The sequence below is a fragment of the Anomaloglossus baeobatrachus genome, chromosome 1 (genome assembly GCF_048569485.1).
Source record: "Anomaloglossus baeobatrachus isolate aAnoBae1 chromosome 1, aAnoBae1.hap1, whole genome shotgun sequence".
NCBI classification, from domain to species: domain Eukaryota; kingdom Metazoa; phylum Chordata; class Amphibia; order Anura; family Aromobatidae; genus Anomaloglossus; species Anomaloglossus baeobatrachus.
Genome location: NC_134353.1, coordinates 656,597,919 through 656,621,012, shown reverse-complemented (window position 1 = coordinate 656,621,012; position 23,094 = coordinate 656,597,919). Strand labels below are relative to the sequence as shown.

At 49.2% G+C, this 23,094-nt stretch overlaps 1 protein-coding gene across 1 annotated transcript in view; it reads right to left on the bottom strand.

Annotated features, from left to right (window-relative positions):
* LOC142247400 (acyl-CoA dehydrogenase family member 11-like) overlaps positions 1–23,094 on the bottom strand; it is a 93,902-nt gene that overhangs the window by 21,378 nt on the left and 49,430 nt on the right. Inside the window, exons 4-9 of the mRNA XM_075319961.1 lie at positions 20,178–20,277; positions 15,522–15,639; positions 15,310–15,452; positions 14,948–15,097; positions 7,282–7,376; positions 7,113–7,212 (exon numbers count right to left, since the gene is read on the bottom strand). Of these exons, the coding sequence (XP_075176076.1) occupies positions 7,113–7,212; positions 7,282–7,376; positions 14,948–15,097; positions 15,310–15,452; positions 15,522–15,639; positions 20,178–20,277 (706 nt within the window). The remainder of the gene's footprint in view (positions 1–7,112; positions 7,213–7,281; positions 7,377–14,947; positions 15,098–15,309; positions 15,453–15,521; positions 15,640–20,177; positions 20,278–23,094) is intronic.

The window sequence follows — 23,094 nt, the reverse complement described above, 5'->3', positions numbered from 1 at the left end:
AAGAGAATGGAAAGAGCAGACACCTGCCCCTTGAGAGAGCTGAGTGCTAACCCTGCATCCAGACCAGACTGCAGGAAGGACAACAGAACTGGCAAGGAGAAGGTCATGGCTGTGACCTGGTTAGCTTCGCACCAGCGGAAATAGGCCTTCCACGTACGGTGGTAGATGCGGGAAGAGGAAGGCTTCCGTGCTTTAATCATTGTCTGGACGACCCTTTCTGAGAATCCCGAGGAGGTTAGTACTGCGGCTTCAACAGCCATGCCGTTAAATTGAGCGACTGTGAATTCTGGTGAAGAAAAGGTCCCTGAGTGAGAAGGTCCGGGACGTCTGGAAGTCTCCACGGAACGTCGGCGAGAAGGAGCATGAGCTCTGCGTACCACGGGCGACGGGGCCAATCTGGGGCCACGAGAATCACCGGTACTCCTTCCGCTTTGATCTTCTTGACTAGTTTGGGGATAAGCTGAAGCGGAGGAAAGAGGTGCGGCAGAGAGAACTGCGACCAGGGGATCGCTAGGGCGTCTGTTGCGAGCGCCAGTGGGTCTCTTGCTCTGGAGACGAACTGGGGCACCTTGTGATTCCACCTGGAGGTCAGGAGATCCACGTCGGGGGTCCCCCACCTGGAACAGATCTGCTGGAAGATTCTGGGATTGAGGGACCACTCTCCCGCGTCGAGTCCTTCTCGGCTGAGGAAGTCGGCGGCCCAATTGTCCACTCCCGGGATGTGCACCGCCGAGATCGCTGGGATGTTCAGTTCGGACCAGTCGAGGATTTGAGATACCTCCCTCATCGCCGCTCGGCTGCGTGTTCCGCCCTGATGGTTTATGTAGGCCACAGTGGTCGCATTGTCGGACTGTACCCGAACTGGGTGTCCGAGAAGCAGGGACTTCCAATGAAAGAGAGCTAGGCGAAATGACCTGAGTTCCAAGATGTTGATGGGAAGCTTGGTTTCCGGCTCGGTCCAGCGACCCTGAACTGTGAGGTCCTGGAATGTGGCTCTCCAGCCTAGCAGGCTGGCGTCTGTCGTGATGATCTTCCATCGAAGGGGAAGAAATGATCTCCCTTGGAGGGTGAGGGGAGAGCGTTTCCACCATTCCAATGACTCTCTGACTCAAGGAGGGAGCGCAATTGGCCGATCCAGGGAGTGAAGAGACTTGTCCCATGTTGCTAGAAGGAGACACTGAAGAGGGCGAGTATGGAATTGACTGTAGGGCACCGCTTCCATTGACGCCACCATTTTCCCGAGAATGCTCATGCAGTACCGAAGAGAGCAACGAGGTGCGCGTTGGAGCTTCCAAATTCCCCTGAGGATAGCTGAGAGCTTGTCCTTGGGCAGAAGAACCCTCGCCTGCGTGGTGTCGAAGATCATGCCGAGGAATGAGATGCGTTGAGCCGGGATCAGAGATGACTTTGGTCTGTTGATCAACCAGCCGAGAGCGATGTTGAGACTGTCGCGGAACTCCGACGCTGAGGGAGCCTTGATCAAAATGTCGTCCAGGTACGGGATGGCTTGAATTCCCCGGGTCCGAAGAATAGCCATGACCGTTGCCATCACCTTGGTGAAGACTCTGGGAGCAGTCGAGAGCCCGAATGGGAGAGCTGTAAATTGAAAGTGTTGCTCCTGAACCACGAAGCGTAAGAATCTCTGATGAGCTGGAAAGATCGGGATGTGGAGATAGGCGTCCTGGTTGTCCACTGAACAAAAGGAACTCCCTGGGTTCCATGGATGCTATCACTGAGCGCAGAGACTCCATGCGGAATCGCCGGAGACGGACCCGCCTGTTGAGGCGCTTGAGATCCAGAATGGGATAGACTGTGCCATTCTTCTTCGGGACAATGAAGAGGTTTGAATAAAAACCCCGGAATCGGTCTTGAGGGGGGACGGGGGTGATGACCCCAGAGTCTCGCATGGACTGGATGGCTGCGAAGAATCCCTTGGTGAGAGAGGGATCCTTGGGGGGTTTGGACTTGACGAAGCACGAGCATGGGAGAGAAGAAAACTCTATCTTGTAGCCGTGAGCGACGACGTCTCGGACCCAGGCGTCGTCTATCACGGAAAGCCACGCGCTTCTGAACATGCGGAGACGACCGCCGACCCTGGATGAGGATCCAGGGACGGGAGCCCAGTCATGCGGAGGAGAATCTGTTGGATCTGGAGCTGGAGGGCTTGGACTGCTGGCCACGGGAACGCCAGGAACGCCAGTGGGGTGTTGCCTTAAAGGAGGGCTTCCGTCTCTCCTGACGTGCTGGGGACCGCTCCCGACGTGTGTTGGTGTTGGTAGAAAATTGACGAAAGGGGCGAAAGGGAAAAGCCCGTCGTTTGGGAGGGGCACGGGGGATCCTCCGTTGGGGAAGGCCCTTTTGAAAGGAACCGATTGACTGGTAGGAGCCGGATCTACATCCTTCACCTCTAGGGTCTGATTGACAGCAATGACCAGACTGTCCATCATACTGGTCAGCTTGGAGATATGTTCAGAGTCCAGATCGGAGTCAGAATCAGGGTCCTGGTCCGAATCTGGGACTGCCGCAGATGAGGTAGGAGATAGAGAGCGTATTGCTCTGGAGGCCATAGATGGGCTAGGGGAGCTGGAGGATGACCCCGAGAAGGACCGCTTCCTAGACCTCCTGTGTGTTCTGCCCTGCCGGGCTGGTGGCGCTGCGGGCTCAGACTCGCTCTGGGTCACCGGGGAGACTCCAGAGGTGGAGGCGGGCAGACGCTCTATGGCCGAGGCTAAGGTTTGAGATACCTTAGTTAGGTTGTCCACGGACTGAGAGAGAGCTGAGGCCCACCCAGGCATGGGGGCCGAGTCCTCGTTACGGGCGGTGGGGGGCTCCGTAGTAGTCATGCTAGGGGTGCTACAGGCTAGGCAGATGGGGGAGGACTGCCCTGAGGGAAACTTTTTTAGACAAGAGGTGCAGGCGAAGTGAAGTACTATGGCCTGTGGCTGAGAGCGGGTCGCTCTTGTGCTGGACATGGGACCGCAGAGAGAGGGAGAGAGAGAGAAGAGAGCAGAGCAGAGGGTGCCAGGTGGATGGGGACTGGGGAAGGAGCTGCCTCCCAGTGGCAGAGCTTACCCAGATTCTGGCGTCCTGTGCTGGCGCTGTGTCCTGTCTGAAGCTGCAGGCTGAGGGAGCAGAGGTGGGGGCTCCGGAGAGCTGCAGGTTACTAAGTGGAAAGCTGCACCGGGACGCTGCCGCTGCCCAGAGGGATCGCAGGCTGTAATGGCGCTGCTGTGGTGTCCGGGCTGGGGGAGGAGCAGGAAAGAAGCGCGAAAAAACGGCGCGCTGCAGGGAGCAGGGATTGGCTAGTGAAAGAAGGGCCGTGAGTGGACAGAAAAGAGCGCGCAGAGGCCTGCTGGGAATGGTTGCTAGAGCGGGCGGGCCTGCTGGGAAGAAAGTACCCGCGCGATAGGCCGGCCGGGAGGGGGCGTGGCCAGACGGGAGCTAGGCCTGGAGAGAAGCCGGGGGCTAAATTTTGGAATGAGGCCGCAGGGGGAACCGGAGAACGGCGCCGAGGGCGAGAGCGGGGGCAGAGCCTGTCAGAAGGGGGGCTGACCAGGGGTAAGCTATGCTATGGATCCTAATCCCTTCTTTTCCCCCCCTTTTTTTTTTTTGATTTTAATTAAACGGAGCCCCCCATGACCCGGGACAAGGGATGGGTACCTGTCCCGATGGCTGAAAGTCCTCCTTGATCCTGGCTTGATCCTGGCCTCCTGGGAAATACGTAGGGAGACGGGTATCTTCTGGTAATTTTTTGTCTCCCCTTCCTGATCAGGCCAGCTGTGGAGGGCGAGCGTGCAGGGGGAGGGGGGCAAGGACCATCCGCCTGTCCCTCTGTGCGGATGCCCCCCAAACAGTCTTGAGAGTGTTAGGGGGGTAGGGTCCTGCCAGACAGACACGGAGGACAACGGAAGTGGCGGACGGACCCCACTTCTGTGCGACCGGTCTCTAGGGGGGAGAGCAGGGTGAGCTATTACACCCTGTCGCCCGACGAGCTGTGTCTGAAACGAAAAAAGGGAAAATATTAAAAATACAAACCTGAGGGGCTGGGAGCAGCCCCAAGTGTGTCCACCTCCTATGGACACTAAGCTTAAACAGAGGAATGATTGCCAGTTGGTGGGTGAATACTGCATAGGAGGAGTTTTCCTTGTTTTGCTTAGTGTCGCCTCCTAGTGGCAGCAGCATACAACCCATGGTCTCTGTGTCCCCCAATGAAGCGATAAAGAAAAGGATACGCTGTGAAGTTTTAATTTTTTTTCTCATCAATGTCACACAGCAAAGCCATGGATTAGACCCAGTTAAATTGAAATTCTCAGTGGATTTTCCAGTGGACAATCCATGCCATGTAAGCATGCCTAAAGGGTGCTTTACACGCTGCGACATCGCTAACGATATATCGTCGGGGTCACTGTGTTTGTGACGCACATCCGGCGTCATTGGTGACATCACAGCATTTGACAGCTAGGAGCGACGATCAACAATCGCAAAAACGGCAAAAATTGCTGATCGTTGACACATCGCTCCAAATCATAATGTCGTTGCTGTTTCATTCCGCAGGTTGTTCGTCGTTCCTGCGGCAACACACATCGCTGTGTGCGACACCGCAGGAACGACGAACATCATCCTACCTGCGTCCATCGGAAAGGAGGAAGGAAGGAGGTGGGTGGCATGTTCCGGCCGCTCATCTCCTCCCCTCCTCTTCTATTGGGTGGCCGTTTTGTGACGCCGCTGTGATGCCGAACGCACCTCCCCCTTGAAGGAGGGATTGTTCGGCAGCAACAGCGACGTCGCTGAACAGGTATGTGCGTGTGACGCTGCCATAGCGATATTGTTCGCTACGGCAGCGATCACCACATGTCGCACGAACGATGGTTGCGGGTGCTATCGCTAGCGATGTCGCAGCGTGTAAAGCACCCTCTAGACAAGGGATGGGAAAGTCATTTTCCCAAGGAGCCACATGAGATAGCTTTACCGTTGGAGAACACTGAACCAACCAGCTTAAATCTTCTTATTAATACTATTATTTTAAATTAATGCTGCTCAATATTAAGTGATCAAAATTAAGTATGTCGAACAGCAGCTACTGTTAATACATGTTAATAAAAGGCTTATTGTAAGGTATACTTACCTGCAGCAGCTAAAGAAAATCATATAAACTTAGTGCTTTTTATAATGATTATATAAAGCAGAAAATCATACTGCTCCTGTTATTTAGCTGTAATGAGGCCCTGACATTGGATACATTATCTCCGGCAGCTATATGCTTGTCTTTCTCTAAAACGCAGCAGTGTTTCAGAGTCAAACATACCTGGCTAAGGTCATACCACCAGTGCCTGATACATGCTGCACATGGATTAGGCAGTATATATCAGATGTCAGGTTCTCTTTAATTATAGCTAACAAAAATAGATGTATCCTGATCAACAGCCCCTCATCACACAGTATGATATTCCAACAGCCCTCACACACAAAGAGACACACACACACAGTATATTGATCCCACAGACTCCCACACCACACAGTATCATGGACAGACCCCACAGCCCCTCACATACTTATGTGGGGGCCATTAAACCATTATTTTCTGACAGCCACTCACAATTTTGATAACTCCGAAGCTAACTACACTCTATAATTGCCACCCAACCAGTATCATGTTTCCACAGCCCCTCACATTTTATTGTGGCACCCCCAAACAAGCACGATGTTCCCACAGCCCCATAACACTTGTATTATGGCACCCACCTAGAAGCATGATGTCCCCACAGCCGCTAACACAGTACTATGGACCCCATATGTCCCTCATTCAAGTAATAACCAATAATTAAAATTAAATAAATAAAACTACTTACGTCCCCACCAATGCGTTGCTCAGCTCTGTACACAGAATCTCTGCACAGCAGATGTAATCTGGTGACGTAGTTGCGTCCGGTTACCAGAGACTAAAGGGGCTTTACACGCTACGAGATCGCTACAGCGATCTCGTTGGGGTCACGGATTTTGTGACGCACATCCGGCCGCATTAGCGATGCCGTTGCGTGTAACACCTATGAGCGATTTTGAATCGTCGCAAAAATGTGCAAAATCGCTCATCGGCGACATGGGGGTCCATTCTCAAATATCGCTACTGCAGCAGTAACGAAGTTGTTCCTCGTTCCTGCGGCAGCACACATCGCTCCGTGTGATACCGCAGGAACGAGGAAGCTCTCCTTACCTGCCTCCCGGCCACAATGTGGAAAGAAGGAGGTGGGCGGGATGTTATGTCCCGCTCATCTCCGCCCCTCCGTTGCTATTGGCGGCGGTTCAGTGACGCTGCTGTGATGCTGAACGAACCGCCCCCTTAGAAAGGAGGCGGTTCGCCGGTCACAGCGACGTCGCAGGGAAGGTAAGTAGTGTGACGGGTCCGGGCGATGTTGTGCGACACGGGCAGTGATTTGCCCGTGTTGCACAACAGATGGGGGCGGGTACGCACGATGGCAATATCGATACCGATATCGCAGTGTGTAAAGCGGCCTTAAGTTGTACAGGCCGACATCTTCCTCTTCCATCATTTTATTCAGCAGTACCTGCATCCTGAAGGAGCAGATACCAATGAAATTGAGATGCAGGGCAGGGGTGACTGCATAGCGCAGTATACCACTGTATCCAACCCTTCGGCTGCCTCGGTACGCCCAGGTCTGACTTTGACAGTGTTTACATGCATTACTGTATTACAAAAAATAAAAAAATATATATATACTTTTTAAAATGGAAAGTTAGTGCTGCACAAGCCATAAACTAAAAGCTATTTTTTCATCATTTTTTATTCATTTCCTAAATTCAAATTTAAGCAATTTTACAAACCGTTTTCATTCAAAAATTTCTACCCTTTAGTTTTTGTAGGCTCTGTGCAATTTCTTCACATAACTGACAGTACTGCTCCTTCTGACAGATGCAGATAGTGCACAGCTTCAGGCTGCTGTTGACTTGAGGCTGATGGCATCCATTAGCATTACTTAGAGCCTGGTCATTCTTTGATTTCCTCTCTATTCTCTAAGCTTGAAACTAGGAGCAGATTGCAGACTGACTATCGGAGCTGGTAAAAATCAATAAAAGAATGAAGACAAAGTACTTACCTCCATGCGTGCAAGAGTCTGCGTATGCAAAGGATGGTCCTTTATCAAATTGCCAAATACAAATCTCTTTGATGCATACTCCCGAGCCAGATTAATTATCCTAGAGTTAAAAAATATATGCTGTTATCTGTCTGAATACACAATACAAAATACTACAGAGAGATTTTACCTTCTCATGCCAGAAGCTGCAGCAATGGTGTTGTGAATACGAGTTATTGTCAACATATTGGCGATTGAAGCAACACCGCGACCTTCAGGTGAGATCTTAGGTTTAAAAAAATAAATAAAATACATATCAGCTCTTACATATAACAGACAATCTGATATATTTTATATAAAATGAATCTGAGAAATGTCAGTCCTCTAGTAAGGAGGTATGTCAATAGCCTCTTTAGAGAAGAAGGAGGACAGCAACTCTAGTGCCACCTACTAGAGGTATTAATGAGAAACAAATGAGGGCTAATCTACCAGAGTACATGGACTAAAGCAAGAAAAAGCCTTTACCAAAGATAAAACAAAGAATTTGTCTTGTTAATGCACTACATCCCTTGAAATATGGTATAATTATCACAGCTGAATATAGCTTTTAGGCCACGTTCACACGTTCAGTATTTGGTCAGTCTTTTACATCAGTATTAGTAAGTCAAAATCAGGAGTGCTACAGTCAGAGGAAAACTGTAATAGAAACACATGCACCACTTCTGTATTTTGCACCAACTGGTGGTTTTGACTTACAAACACTGATGTAAAATACTGACCAAATACTGATCATTTGAACATAGCCTAAAGGCCCCGTCAAACACAACGAGATCGCTAACAAGATCGTTGCTGAGTCACAGTTTCTGTGACGTAGCAACGATCTCGACAGCGATCTCGTTATGTGTGACACCAGCGATCAGACCCCTGCTGTGAGATCGCTAGTCATTGCCGAATGGTCCGGACCATTTTCTTCAAAGGCTGGGCAGGACGCATTGCTGTGTTTGACACCTACCAACGACCTCCTAACACGGTCCCAACGCCCGCCGAGAATGTTATACAGGTCCCTGATCGTTACTGCATCGTTGGTAAGGTCTGACTGTGTGACATCTCACCAGCGACCTCCCAGCGACTTACAAAGCGATCCTTATCAGGAGGTGTCGTTGTCCGGATCGCTGGTAAAGGTACCGTCACACTAAGCGACGCTCCAGCGATCCCATCAGCAACCTGACCTGGCAGGGATCGCTAGAGCGTCGCTACACGGGTTGCTGGTGATCTGTCACACAGGCAGATCTCACCAGCAACCAGTGACCAGCCCCCAGCCAGCAGCGACGCGTGGAAGCGATGCTGCGCTTGGTAACTAAGGTAAATATCGGGTAACCAACCCAATATTTACCTTGGTTACCAGCGCACACCGCTTAGCGCTGGCTCCCTGCACTCCTAGAAAGAGTGCACATCGGGTTAATTACCCGATGTGTAGTCTGGCTATGTGTGCAGGGAGCAGGGAGCCGGCACTGACAGCGTGAGAGCAGCGGACGCTGGTAACGAAGGTAAATATCGGGTAACCAAGACAAGGGCTTCTTGGTTACCCGATATTTACATTGGTTACCAGCGTCCGCAGAAGACGGCTCCTGCTCACTGTACATTCAGTTGTTGCTCTCTCGCTGTCACACACAGCGATTTGTGCTTCACCGCGGGAGAGCAACAACTAAAAAATGGTCCAGGACATTCAGCAACAACCAGCGACCTCACAGCAGGGGCCAAGTTGTTGCTGGATGTCACACACAGCAACATCGCTAGCAACATCGCTGTTGCGTCACAAAAGTTGTGCCTCAGCAGCGATGTTGCTAACGATGTTGCTTAGTGAGACGAAATCATGTGTGTTTTTACATTGGCTATCTGAAAAGATAAGGACTCAAAGTTAACTTAGCCTGATATAAAGGTGGTGTCACACACAGCGACGACGACAACGACGTCGCTGCTACGTCACCATTTTCTGTGACGTTGCAGCGACGTCCCGTCTCTGTCGCTGTGTGTGACATCCAGCAACGAGCTGGCCCCTGCTGTGAGGTCGTTGCTCGTTGCTGAATGTCCTGCTTCATTTTTTCGTCGTCGCTCTCCCGCTGTGAAGCACACATCGCTGTGTGTGACAGCGAGAGAGCGACGAAATGAAGCGAGCAGGGAGCAGGAGCCGGCATCTGGCAGCTGCGGAAAGCTGTAACCACTGTAAACATCGGGTAACCAAGGGAAGACCTTTCCCTGGTTACCCGATATTTACCTTCGTTACCAGCCTCCGCCGCTCTTGCTGCTAGTGCCGGCTCCTGCTCTGTGCACATGTAGCTGCAGTACGCATCGGGTAATTAACCCTATGTGTACTGTAGCTAGGAGAGCAAGGAGCCAGCGCTAAGCAGTGTGCGTGGCTCCCTGCACTGTGACATGTAGCTGCAGTACACATCGGGTTAATTAAATCGATGTGTACTGTAGCTAGGAGAGCAAGGAGCCAGCGCTAAGCAGTGTGCGCGGCTCCCTGCTCTCTGCACTGTGACATGTAGCTGCAGTACACATCGGGTTAATTAACCAGATGTGTACTGTAGCTAGGAGAGCAAGGAGCCAGCGCTAAGCAGTGTGCGCGGCTCCCTGCTCTCTGCACATGTAGCGACGTTATGATCGCTGCTGCGTCGCTGTGTTTGACAGCTAAGCAGCGATCATAACAGCAACTTACAAGGTTGCTGTTACGTCACAGAAAATGGTGACGTAACAGCGATGTCGTTGTCGCTGTCGCTATGTGTGAACCCAGCTTAAGAGTCTGCTGTAATCTTGAAAAGCCTGCTATTTGTCATCATGTCTTCAGTTAGCTATTAAACAGGTGTCAACCACTGAGAACTGGTAATTGTTATCTTTTTCAAGTTGGTCTGACCATTTTTATAAATGTGCCCCTAATGTATTACAGACATGGCTGAACTTAGTAAGAGTCTCTATATCGTATCAATGTACTACCACATTACTATATATCTTTAAAGAGTTAAACTCTAGCACAGAAAAATCCCCTCCATAAAGTAAACTTCTTTTATGATATCAGTTGAAAACATATCTGTAAACCATTACAGTCTGAAATAGCACATGGTCATGCCGAAACTAAACACTGCCAGAGGCATTTATGTTTCTGATTAATACACACTACTGTTATGCAGAAGATCTTCCCACTGAGAGAAGCTCATGCTGTTGTTCTCAGGACAAGCTAAATAAAATGAGCACAATGGGATCCACAATCTGCTGCTTTACATGATTATCACCTAATGACTACATGTTTTGCCAGTGGGTCCTTGGGATTAGATTCTAATTAAGGTACACTATCTCTCAGTATGTGCCTTGTGCTTCTGTGGGAGTCTTCTCTGTTATCATTTTCTCACACAGGATAAATATGAACATAAACAGACAAAAGCTTTTAGAGTTGCTTCAGCAAAATATCTTAAAATGGAATCGGTCAGCAGTTCCATGCTGCTCCAACCACACTACAGTAAGGCTATGTGCGCACAGTGCGTTTTCCTCAAAACTGCAGGACTTTGCTTCCCCAGCAAAGTCTATGAGTTTTCATTTTTGCTGTCCGCACACATCTGTTTTTTTTACCTGCGTTTTTGAGTTAAAAAAAAAAAAAATGTCAGTTCTTTCCTGCGTTTTTCTGCGTTTTCCGCCCATGCAATGCATTTGAAAAACGCAGCAAAACGCAGAGATCAAAAACGCAGCAAAACGCAGCCAAAAACGCACCAAATCGCGGCAAAAACGCATGCGTTTGATGCGTTTTTTCGACGCAGGTGCGTTTTTGGGCGTTTTTAGCGGCCAAAAACGCCCAAAAACGCAGCGTCAAAAAGACGCAGTGTGCGAACCTAGCCTAAAAGTACCGTCACACATAACGAGATTGCTAGGGAGATCGCTGCTGCGGTTTCTGTGACGCAGTAACGATCCCGTTAGCGATCTCGTTATGTGTGACATCTACCAGCGATCAGACTCCTGCTGTGAGATCTCTACTCATTGCAGAATGGTCCAGACCATTTTCTTCAAAGGCGATGTCCTGCTGGTCAGGACACATCGCTGTGTTTGACACTGTGTGACAGGGTCACAGTGACTGCTGAGATCGTTATACAGGTGCTACTGCGACCTGTATCGTTCCTGCATCGTTGGTAAGGTCTGACTGTGTGACATCTCACCAGCGACCTCTTCGGGATCGCTGGTAAGTCGTCGTGTGTGACTGGGCCTTAAGAAATAACCATGTTCCCTCATTTCAGGACGCTAATTTATACTCGGAATTAATAATTAATTTGTTCAGAGAAAACCAAGCTTACAAACAAGCTATGCAGAGAGAAAGGAGTCTGATTTGCCGCTCTGACCAGCTTCTCCATGCCTCCCTCAGCTTGATTGACAGTAGCTCCCTAATGTGCAAAAATATTTTTTTTTCACACACTACACAAAAATCTATATCTTTTTTTCCCAGTAAAGGATACTATCAATCAATCCAAGCGTAGTGAGCAGAAGAGACAGGAAGGCGCTCAGTCAACACTTCTCCCTGGCTCCTTCTCAAGACAGGTTTTCTCTGTGCAGTGTTTCATAGTAAAATAATTTTTTGTAATGAGTGAGCCTGTGTAGATTTCATGCTGCCCATGTTGTAATCTTCCAACTTCCTATTAAGTGTAATTGTACTTTGGAAAGTATATGTTCGCTAGCTGCCTAGTCACCTTTCAAATGAAAATCATGTAGTAAAAGAAAAAAAAAGGATTGATGCTCTTGATCAGCATGTTTTTAACATCTTATACAAGAAATTAATGGAGAAATTCCACTGAAATGCAGGCTCCATTATTTCGCAAGCAATAGCTGTTTTTCACAGTGTGAAGCGATTTGTAATCTGAGCCAGAGCATCTAGATATATTTCTGTAGTAATCTGGGTTCTAAAGAATACTTGAGAGCTTTTTTCATGTATCATATATAAGGAAATCGCACTTGCCAAACCTAACGGTCAGTCCAGGAGATTTCTTGGCGTGCCAGCAGAGCTGGGAGTCTGTCTAATCAGTTACTATTTGCTTTATCAAACAAAACTATTTAATGGTGTTGATCAACACCAGAAGAGAAGTGAATTGGAAGTTTAATTCACTGCCCATACTCATCAGTTTTATGTTTTAGGGTTTTTTATTAATCAAGCAGACTGACGGCTTCTAGCCGTCACTGTAGAGACAAGACCAGTACTTGAAGGCTTGGCTTATATGCAAAAACATTTTCTAAACACAAAAACATGTTTTAGATTTAAGGCCGCTTTACACGCTACGCTAAAGCGATGTCGTTGGGGCCCACGGAATTTGTGACGCACATCTGGCCGCGTTAGCGATGTCGTTGCGTGTGACACCTATGAGCGATTTTGAATCGTCACAAAAACGTTCAAAATCGCTAATCGGTGACATGCCCCCCATTCCCAATTATCGTTGCTGCTGCAGGTACGATGTTGTTCCTCGTTCCTGTGGCAGCACACATCGCTATGTGTGACACCGCAGGAACAAGGAACCTCACCTTACCTGCGGCCGCCTGCAATGAGGAAGGAAGGAGGTGGGCGGGATGTTACGTCCCGCTCATCTCCGCCCCTCCGCTTCTATTGAGCGGCCGCTTAGTGACGTCGCTGTGACGCCGAACTAACCGCACCTTAGAAAGGAGGCGGTTCGCCGGTCACAGCAACGTCGCTAGGCAGGTAAGTAGTGTGACAGGTCCGCGCGATTTTGTGCGCCATGGGCAGCGATTTGCCCGTGACGCACAAACGATGGGGGCGGGCATGCACGCTAGCGAGATCGCAGCGTGTAAAGCGGCCATAAGTCTGCTATAATGTCTTGCGAAAATATTTATCCCCTTGTTTTACCTATTTTGTTATATTAAAACCTGTGGTTAAATATTTTTTCAATCCGATTTGTGTGTGACACATTAGCACTAAATAGTCTTTAAAGTTTTTACTCCTTCTGAATCCCTATGTTTCAGCATAGTAAAATAGTGACACTCATAGTCCTCTCTGGTGCTATTCCATCAGTGTTGACACTGGTTCTCCCAAGTAACATTGTTGTCACGCAATTACTCTATCAGTCAGCGCTGGATTCATTCTTCTCTCCTATCTAAAGGAAGTGAGAGGACAGCCACAGCTCACATTTCCCCCAGATTTGATGGGGGGAGGGGATAGGGAATCTAGTGCTAATTGCCAGGAGGGATTGAGTGACATTAGGCACCGGTGGAGAGTATAGGCATTATTGTTTTGCTGGGGATTGAGAAGGGGTTGTCTGAGTAGTTGACAGCCCCTTTAGCTTAAAGGCCCCTTTACACACAGACTTTCTAGCGATCCCACCAGCGTTCTCGACCTGGCCGGGATCGCTGGAAAGTCTCTAACAGTCGCTGGTGAGCTGTCAAACAGGCAGATCTGGCCAACGACGCAGCAGCGATACAGACCTGCAGAACGACCTGGAAAGGCAACGCTAGCACGCCTATGGGCTGGGTCGCTAACGATGTCGTTGTAACGGTGTCAAACACACTGATACATGCTGCGCAGTGGGAAACAAAAAACCAAAGAATGGTCCTGAACGACTTGTAGCGATCAGCGACCTGACAGCGGGGGCCAGGTCGCTGATGCGTGTCACACACTGCAATGTCGCTGGGGAGGTCGCTATTATGTAAAAAAACCGGTGACGTTACAGCGATATCGCTAGGGTTGTTGCAGTTTGTAAAGGGGCCTTTACATTCCATGTGAATGTACCCGATAACATGCCACTGGGATTGTTATGGATCTGCCTAAATAGTACCTTTTACTGGATTTTTTTTAATTTAAACAGTAGCTCCCACAAATGCTGCTGTTTCACTGATTCTGGAACTGTTTTTCTTTTTCTGTGCCCCTCTGTTACAAAGTTATGCCTTTCAGTAGTAAAGAAGGAAAATTTACCCTCAACCAACTGGAGGCATACCTCAAAACATCAATCAGAAAAGAAAAAGCCAACATTTACTGAGATGTATATGCTCAGATTGCTGAAGAGATAAGTAGCTTTTTTACTACCGAGGATCAGAACTTTGGAAAAGAGGGTAAAAAAAAAACAAAAAAAAAAAACGTGTTCCGGAATCAGTGAAATAGTTGCAATTGGAATAGGTACCAGTGAATCCAGCGAAAGAGCTTCTTTAATGAATTGATGAAAAAAAATGTTGAAGGGACACTAAGTTTATACCATTTAATTCTATGGGACACATTACACCATGTGTTAAATGTGTTATTGTTTGCATGGCTGTGTTTGTAGCTGTCATTACCTAAAGGTTAACAGAATTGTTACACCCTCTGTCTTATTCTCGGTCTGTTTAGTTTCTTGGCAAGACATGTAATTTTCATCACTATGCGAGCTGAAACTGTTTATAGTTAAATGTCTTCTGGAAAAGGTTCTCAAAAAGCATCTGCCAGAAAGAAAAGCATGTGTGCATCTATAAAGAAAAGATACAAATACAGTTGTTCCTGATCTGTTCCATACCCTCATGTATCTGTTGTAAGTTGATATTGAAAAGTGACAACACTGATACTCATTTAAATTTTACCTTGAAAAATGGCCACAGGTTTAGGTATGACATATATTTCAACACACCCTTGATAGGCTTGGATTACATCAGATTTGGCAGTAATCTACCATTTGGTCAAAACAACTCAGCAACACTGCAAGTTTTGAAGAACTACCATTAGGTGTCCAGGCACTTATTTACTTACATCTTCTAATTTATGGAGTAAGTAATCATCTTTGGGTACAATTAGTTTCTTACATGGTTAAGAATTTTCCATATAACAAAACAATGATCAGAAAAATACTTACCCGCAGGGCTTTTACCCCATCGAGGAGCAATTCTGCTGTTGGCACCTGCCTAGTACCCAACTTGTCTTTAAGCCTCTGAACCTCAATTCCATTTAGCCTTCCTTCCGCATCCCTGACCTCTAAGTAAAAAAGTGACAGTCCTTTTGTGCCCTGCAAAATGCAAACAGCTAGTTAACAGTTTATTACAATATTTAACTTTCTTTATGTATATGAATGTTGTGTATTACAACATGAGACTGACGGTTTGGTGATTTTTTTTCATAATTACAGCAAAAATTTGATACTGGTAAGCTTATAAAAATTCCAGGGGAAAAAAAGGTATTCTCTGTTTTTCTCCAAATATGTACTTAAATGAGGTTTACCGGTATAATGTGTCCTTGTGCATCTATCGATCTGCCTAGAGTCAAAGTCATGTCAGCGTCCGTGGCTGATGTAAACCATTTGTATCCATAAAGCTTGTAAGTGCCATCGCCCTGGGCATGAGCCACTGTTTCTGTGCCATGTGCTGAAAACAGAAAACATGCTGGTTTATTCTGGCTATACAAGTTTTGCACTGATGGTTTTAGTCACTCACCAACATCTGATCCTCCTTTGCGTTCCGTCATCCACTGACCAGATGTCCAAAATGTTTTGGGATCTCTGGAGGTAAGGTGTCTGAAAGCATCGTGAAGTGCCTCAGGCATGCCCAGTGACTGCGAATGGAAAATACAAGAATTAAAAGGATATTTTAATAACAATAAGATATAATTAAGAAAAAGAGAATTTTGTTTACTTACCGTAAATTCTTTTTCTTATAGTTCCGACATGGGAGACCCAGACCATGGGTGTATAGCTTCTGCCTCCGGAGGACACACAAAGTACTACACTAAAAAGTGTAGGTCCTCCCTCCGAGCATATACACCCCCTGGATGACCACATCTAGCCAGTTTAGTGCAAAAGCTGAAGGAGGACATCCACCCACAAGTAGAGATAGAGTAAAACCCCGGAATAACCGGAACCTCTGTCTACAACAACAGCCGGTGAAAACACACGGAACAAGAACTGCCAACAGGCAACAGGGAGGGTGCTGGGTCTCCCATGTCGGAACTATAAGAAAAAGAATTTACGGTAAGTAAACAAAATTCTCTTTTTCTTCATCGTTCCTTATGGGAGACCCAGACCATGGGACGTCTCAAAGCAGTCCATGGGTGGGAAATAAACAGAAAACTGAGAAGTAGGCAAAACCTAACTTCACAAATGGGCGACAGTCGCCTGAAGGATGCGTCTGCCCAAGCTCGCATCTGCCGAAGCATGAGTATGCACTTGGTAGTGCTTCGAAAAGGTGTGCAGACTAGACCAAGTGGCAGCCTGACAGACCTGCTGAGCCGTAGCCTGGTGCCTGAAAGCCCAAGAGGCACCGACAGCTCTGGTCGAGTGCGCCTTAATCCCCGGCGGGGGAGGCACCTGAGAACATTGGTAGGCATCGGATATGGCCGACCTAATCCAACGAGCTAGGGTCGGTTTAGAAGCCGAGAGACCCTTGCGCTGACCTGTGGTCAGCACAAAAAGAGAGGTGCACCGCCTAAGAGCAGCGGTGCGTGACACATAGATCCGGAGCGCCCGCACCAAATCTAAAGTATGCAACGCTTTCTCAAAGCGATGCACAGGGCCCGGACAAAGGGAAGGCATCGATGGATGCTAGAAAATCTCCTTGGGTCATTGAGGCAATGACCGATCGCAGAGATTCCATGCGAAAGTGCCGCACCTGAACATGCTTGTTGAGAAGCTTGAGATCCAGAATGGGCCGGAAGGAACCGTCCTTCTTGGGGACTAGGAAGAGGTTTGAGTAGAAACCTCTGAACCGTTCCCGGGCGGGAACCGGTACAATTACTCCGTTGGCCTGCAAGGATGCCACGGCCTGAGAGAAGGCGGCGGCTTTGGAGCAGGGGGGAGTGGACAGAAAAAATCTGTTTGGCGGACTGGAAGAAAATTCTATCCTGTAGCCGTGGGAGATGATATCCCGCACCCACTGATCGGAGACGTGTTGAAACCACACGTCGCCAAAGTGGGAGAGCCTGCCACCGACCAAGGACGTTGCTGGCGCAGCCAGATAGTCAAGAGGAGGCTGCCTTAGTGGCAGCGGCTCCTCCGCTCTTCTGAGGACGCGGCTTCGTGCGCCAGCTGGGTTTTCGATCCTTGGCTGAGTTAGTAGACGAGGCTGAGGGCTTAGAGGATGACCAGTTAGAGGAACGAAAGGAACGAAACCTCGACTGGTTCCTGCCCTGGACAGGTTTCCTGGTTTTGGTTTGTGGCAAGGAAGTACTCTTCCCACCAGTAGCTTCCTTAATAATTTCATCCAGTTGTTCACCGAACAGCCGGGACCCAGCAAAGGGGAGCCCAGCAAGGTACTTCTTGGAAGAAGCGTCTGCTTTCCACTCTCGAAGCCACAAGATCCTGCGGACCGCGAGGGAATTAGCGGAAGCCACCGCCGTGCGGTGAGAAGCCTCCAGAATGGCAGACATGGCATAGGATGAAAAAGCCGAAGCCTGGGAAGTTAAGGCAACCATTTCGGGCATAGAGTCCCTGGTGAGGGAATGTATCTCCGCCAGAGAAGCAGAGACGGCCTTAAGAGTCCACACTGCTGCAAAAGACGGGGAGAACGAGGCCCCTGCCGCCTCATATACAGATTTGGCCAGAAGGTCAACCTGGCGGTCAGTGGGATCCTTAAGTGAGGTGCCATCGGCCACAGATACAACTGTCCAGGCTGAGAATCTAGACACCGGAGGATCTACCTTTGGTGAATGAGCCCACTCCTTGACCACCTCTGGTGGAAAGGGAAAACGGTCATCAGAACTACGCTTTGGGAAGCGTTTGTCAGGACAGGCCCTGGGCTTGGTCACAGTGGCCTGAAAACTGGAGTGGTTAAAAAACATACTCCTTGCTCTCTTAGGTGAGGTAAACTGGTGTTTTTCTACCAGAGAGGCTTGTTCCTCTGACACTGGTGGATTGAGGTCCAGTACGGAATTAATGGACGCAATCAAGTCACTAACATCCGCATCACCTTCAGATAGATCAATGGGGTACATAGAGGTAGCGTCCGAGCCCACAGTAAAGGCATCCTCCTCGCCCTGCAATTCAGCTCGTGAATCAGAGCCGTGGGACGAGGAAGGAGAAGAGTCCCTGCGTCTCCGTTTAGGAGGACGGGGTTCGGGAACAGAAGAAAAATCCTCTGTGAGCTCTGCAGAGCGAGTCGGAGCAGCAGAGGCGCCCTGAGAAGGGGGCTGATGCATGGTCAGCAGAGTCCGGGACAGCTGTCCCATGGAGTCGGCAAAGGACTGGGAGATAGCTTTAGAAAACGATGCTACCCAAGCCGGGGGTTCAGCCACCGGAGCTGGAGCAGCCGGAGGGACCCCTAGGGGGACTCCAGGCTGAAGCACCACCATGTTAGAGCAGGCATCACAATGTGGATATGTGCTCGGTTCAGGCAGTATGAGCTTACATGCAGTGCATATAGAGTAAAGCCTTGCAGCCTTGCTCCTAGTGAGAGACATGCTGCTGAGGTGGAGGTTCTGCAGTAAAGAACACACTCCTTCAGAATGACTCCCAGAGAGTGTACAAGAAAGCCCACAACCAGAGGTTGTGGCTTACCAGACCGTTTTGTGTGCCCTCCGGATTCCACAGCTTGGACCCCCAGACAGATGCAGACCTGCAGCAGCCATCGCCGATCAGTGTGTGAACGCTGATAAAATGGTGCCGGAGTGAGGAGGGGGGGCGGAATAGTCCAAGAGCGGGAACCGGAGGGCCAAGGAGAAATACAGGGGAGGGAAACATCTCCTCAGAGAGGAGTGTCCTCCCCTGAGCTGAACGGCCGGTGGGCGGCGCCGCACTGTCCCCCTGCATGACTGACATGCAGGGGCAGTGAAAACGAAACTAGGCCGCAGCCGAAGCCGGGGCCTAAATTTTCTCATGCGGCCGATGAGCAGGCTCCCTCGGCGCGGTTCTCAGGAGAAAACCAGAGAACCGGCCGGAAATCACAGCACAGTGAAATAACACACTCTCCCCACAATAAATGCACAAGGGACCCTTCAATAACGTCTCAATACTTAGCTTATGAGACGCAGGGCCAGGTCCCTGAGGGGTGAGCGCTCCGTCCGGCAGGGTCCTGAAAGGGCTGCGGATGGAGACCGGTCTCCTGCAAGGCAGAGAGAATCGTGATGGCTCCCACTTCAAGCCAGAGCCCGAGGGATGGTGAAGGAGCGCGGCATGTAAGGCTCCAGCCTTGTAAAATCAACCTTAACAGCACCGCCGACACAGTGGGGTGAGAAGGGACATGCCGGGAGTCCAGCTTGGACCTGCTTTTCTTCCAACTCTTTGAAATCAAAAATCAGATGAGAATGCATGTGTGTGTGACCTCCTGAACACAAAGCATTGAACTGGCTAGATGTGGTCATCCAGGGGGTGTATATGCTCGGAGGGAGGAGCTACACTTTTTAGTGTAGTACTTTGTGTGTCCTCCGGAGGCAGAAGCTATACACCCATGGTCTGGGTCTCCCATAAGGAACGATGAAGAAATGTACATAATGAAGTTTATCATCATTCTTTATATTCTTGATTGCACATTTACAGAAATTCTCACTATACCTAAAGTGAATAATTTTGTTTAGTTTCCTCTACTCTTTGGCCATTCCTGATCTTCTAATGACCATGCCTCCTGCTCCAGTTTTTTAATATCCCTTGACATCTAGCTGTTTAAAATGAACATCCAAAGTGGTCTAGTGTTTTAGTAAATGATAACTCTGAAGGCCTAATGAAGAATACTAAGGTTTTCCACTTTCAATTTTTGTAACTGGATTTCATTACAAATGTTCAATGGTTTGGCAATTACAGTGTCTTCGTTCCTTTGCACATTGACGCTATCTGTGCTCATAAGTGATCTAAGAGGAGCTCATAAAAAGACAGATATAAGAGTTATAAACGCTCCTGTAAGACCATCATAGTGGATTCTCAGTTAACAGTTTACAGGCAGCAATAGACAGTATAAGAGAGGTTATATTAGGGGAAAAAAAACAGAGTAAAAATTTCTATTGGAACCCAATCGCAGAATTTATTTTTAGCTCAAAATATATATTTTTAACAACAACAACAACAACAACACAAGTCCCTCTTGATGAACCCCCCTTATTAAGTGTCCAACCGTTATGCTTTCAGAACACAGTGCACTCTCCACTACTACAGTCAGACATCATCTTACCTCTATGACCTTTGCTGCACCATCAGTCATAGCAAGAGGACAACTGAAGAATCCAGAGGATGGTGTATAGAGATAAAGCTTTACGATCTGGATCAGGCGGCTGCAGAATTCACAATAAAGAGAATTTTGTTTACTTACCGTAAATTCTTTTTCTTATAGTTCCGACATGGGAGACCCAGACAATGGGTGTATAGCTTCTGCCTCCGGAGGACACACAAAGTACTACACTCAAACGTGTAGCTCCTCCCTCCTAGCATATACACCCCCTGGTAGCCAGTCCTAGCCAGTTTAGTGCAAAAGCTGAAGGAGGACATCCACCCATAAGTAGAGATAGAGTAAAACCCGGAATAACCGGAATCTCTGTCTACAACAACAGCCGGTGATAACACACGGAACAAGAAAACCTGCCAACAGGCAACAGGGAGGGTGCTGGGTCTCCCATGTCGGAACTATAAGAAAAAGAATTTACGGTAAGTAAACAAAATTCTCTTTTTCTTCATCGTTCCTTATGGGAGACCCAGACAATGGGACGTTCCAAAGCAGTCCATGGGTGGGAAATGAACAGAAACTGAGAAGTAGGCGAAACCTAACTTCACAAATGGGCGACAGCCGCCTGAAGGATGCGTCTGTCCAAGCTCGCATCTGCCGAAGCATGAGCATGCACTTGGTAGTGCTACGAAAAGGTATGCCAACTAGACCAAGTGGCAGTCTGACAGACCTACTGAGCCGTGGCCTAGGCCTGAAGCCTAAGAGGCACCAACAGCTCTGGTCAAGTGTGCCTTGATCCCCGACGGGAGAGGCACTTGAGTACACTGGTAGGTATCGGAAACGGCCGACCTAAACCAACGAGCCAGGGTCGGCTTAAATGCCGAGAGGCCCTTACGCTGACCAGTGGTCAGCACAAAAGAGAGGTGCACCGCCTAAGAACAGCGGTGCGAGACACATAGATCCGGAGCACCCGCACCAGATCCAGAGTATGCAACGCCCTTTCAAAGCGATGAAAAGGAGCCGGACAAAAGGAAGGCAGGGAAAATGCCCCGGTTAAGGTGGAAGCAGCAACCACCCTAGGGAGAAAATCCGGAGTCGGACGGAGAACCACCTTGTCTTGATGAAAAAAAGGGGGGACTCCGAAGAGAGTGCAGCCAAAACAGAGACTCTCTTGAGGGAAGTAATGGCCACTAGAAAGACCACTTTCTATGAAAAACTAAACAAAGAAACCTCCCTAAGAGGCTCAAAGGGGGGTTTCCAAAAACCGTGAGGACCGAATTAAGGTCCCAGGGCTCCAAAGGCCGCCGGTAAGGCGGAATGATGTGAGATGCGCCCTGCATGAAGGAACGCATCTGAGCTAGCCGGGCAATGCGCCGCTGGTACTTAACACTGACAGAGCCGATACCTGTCCCTTAAGGGAATTGAGCGATAGTCCCAGCTGCAGACTGGACTGTAGAAGGAACAGGAGGGTCGGCAAGGCCAAAAAGCCAAAGGATACTTCCGAGCTCGAGTCATAGTGGAGATGACTTCAGGAGGGATACCAGAAGTTGTCAAGATCCATGACTCAAAAGCCACGCCGTCAATCTGAGAGCCGCAGATTCTGGCGGAAAAGACGGACCTCGTGAGAGGAACAGTCCGGGAGATGCCATGGCACCTCTACGGACAGACGGAGCAGGTCAGGGTACCAAGCCTGCCTGGGTCAGTCTGGAGAAATGAGAATGACCCGACGGCCCTCCTTTCTGATCTTGCGCAGGACTCTGGGCAAGAACTAGAGGGTGAAACACATAAGACAGACGAAGCTGGGCCCAAACTTGAACCAGTGCGTCTGCCGCAAACACCTGAGGATCGTAGAGCCACGGTTTGACGGCTGAGACAATCTGCCTCCCAGTTTTCCACATCTGGGATGTGGGCTGCGGATATGGTGGACTAGGAGTCCTCCGTCCACAGAAGAATGCGATGAACCTCCAACAGTGATGTCCCGCCCTGGAGGTTAATGTAGGCAAACGCTGTAGCGTTGTCTAACTGGACTCGAATGTGCCTGGCCGTCAACAGATGGTGAAAGGCTTGGAGAGCTAGAAACACAGTTCTGAATTCCAGCACATTGATCCAGAGGGCTGATTCGGAGATATACTGCTCCCCAGCCGGATAGACTAGCATCTTGGTGAGGAGCACCCGGGACGGAGCCAGGAAGGAGCGTCCCTGAGACAGAGGGGCCGAAGCCACCACTGAAACGAGCCCCTGGTCCGTGGCGAAGCCACCACTCCGTGAAAGGAGGGAGTCCGCTTGTTCCAACAGCGGAAAATATCCAGCCGCAGAGGACGCAGATGGAACTGGGCAAGGGAACCGCTTCCGTTGACACCACCGACTGATCCAGCACCTGTATTAGGTGCCTGATGGAACGACGTCGACCGCCAGCGGAGGGACTGCTATTTGACTAAGGGCAGCTTCACAAGTGCCGACAGAGTCTCGAATTGCGTCCCTGGGTATGTGAGCTTCTGGGTCGAAGTCAGAGTAGACTGGGACAGAAGACAACCACCCGAATTGGTTAGAGTGGCGAGAGTGAGCGAGGCACTCCGCTAACAGACTGCACTGGATGAAGCCCAGACTAGAAGGCTGTCTAGGATAAAAGGATCGCTGCCAACCCCTAGGGGTGCAGGACCGCAATCACAGCTGCCCCGACTTTGAGAATACTCAAGGGGCCGTGGCTAACCCCAAGGGAAGAACCACGAATTGGACCACTCTGATTGCAAAACGTAGCCAACGCTGGTGTGGAACTGCGATTGGCACATGCAGATAGGCATCTCTGATGTCGATGGATGCTAGGGAATCTCTTTAGGTCAATGATTAACCGCAGAGACTCCATGCGAAAATGCCGCACCTGAACATGCTTGAGAAGCGAGAGATCCAGGTCGGAAGGCACCGCCCTCCT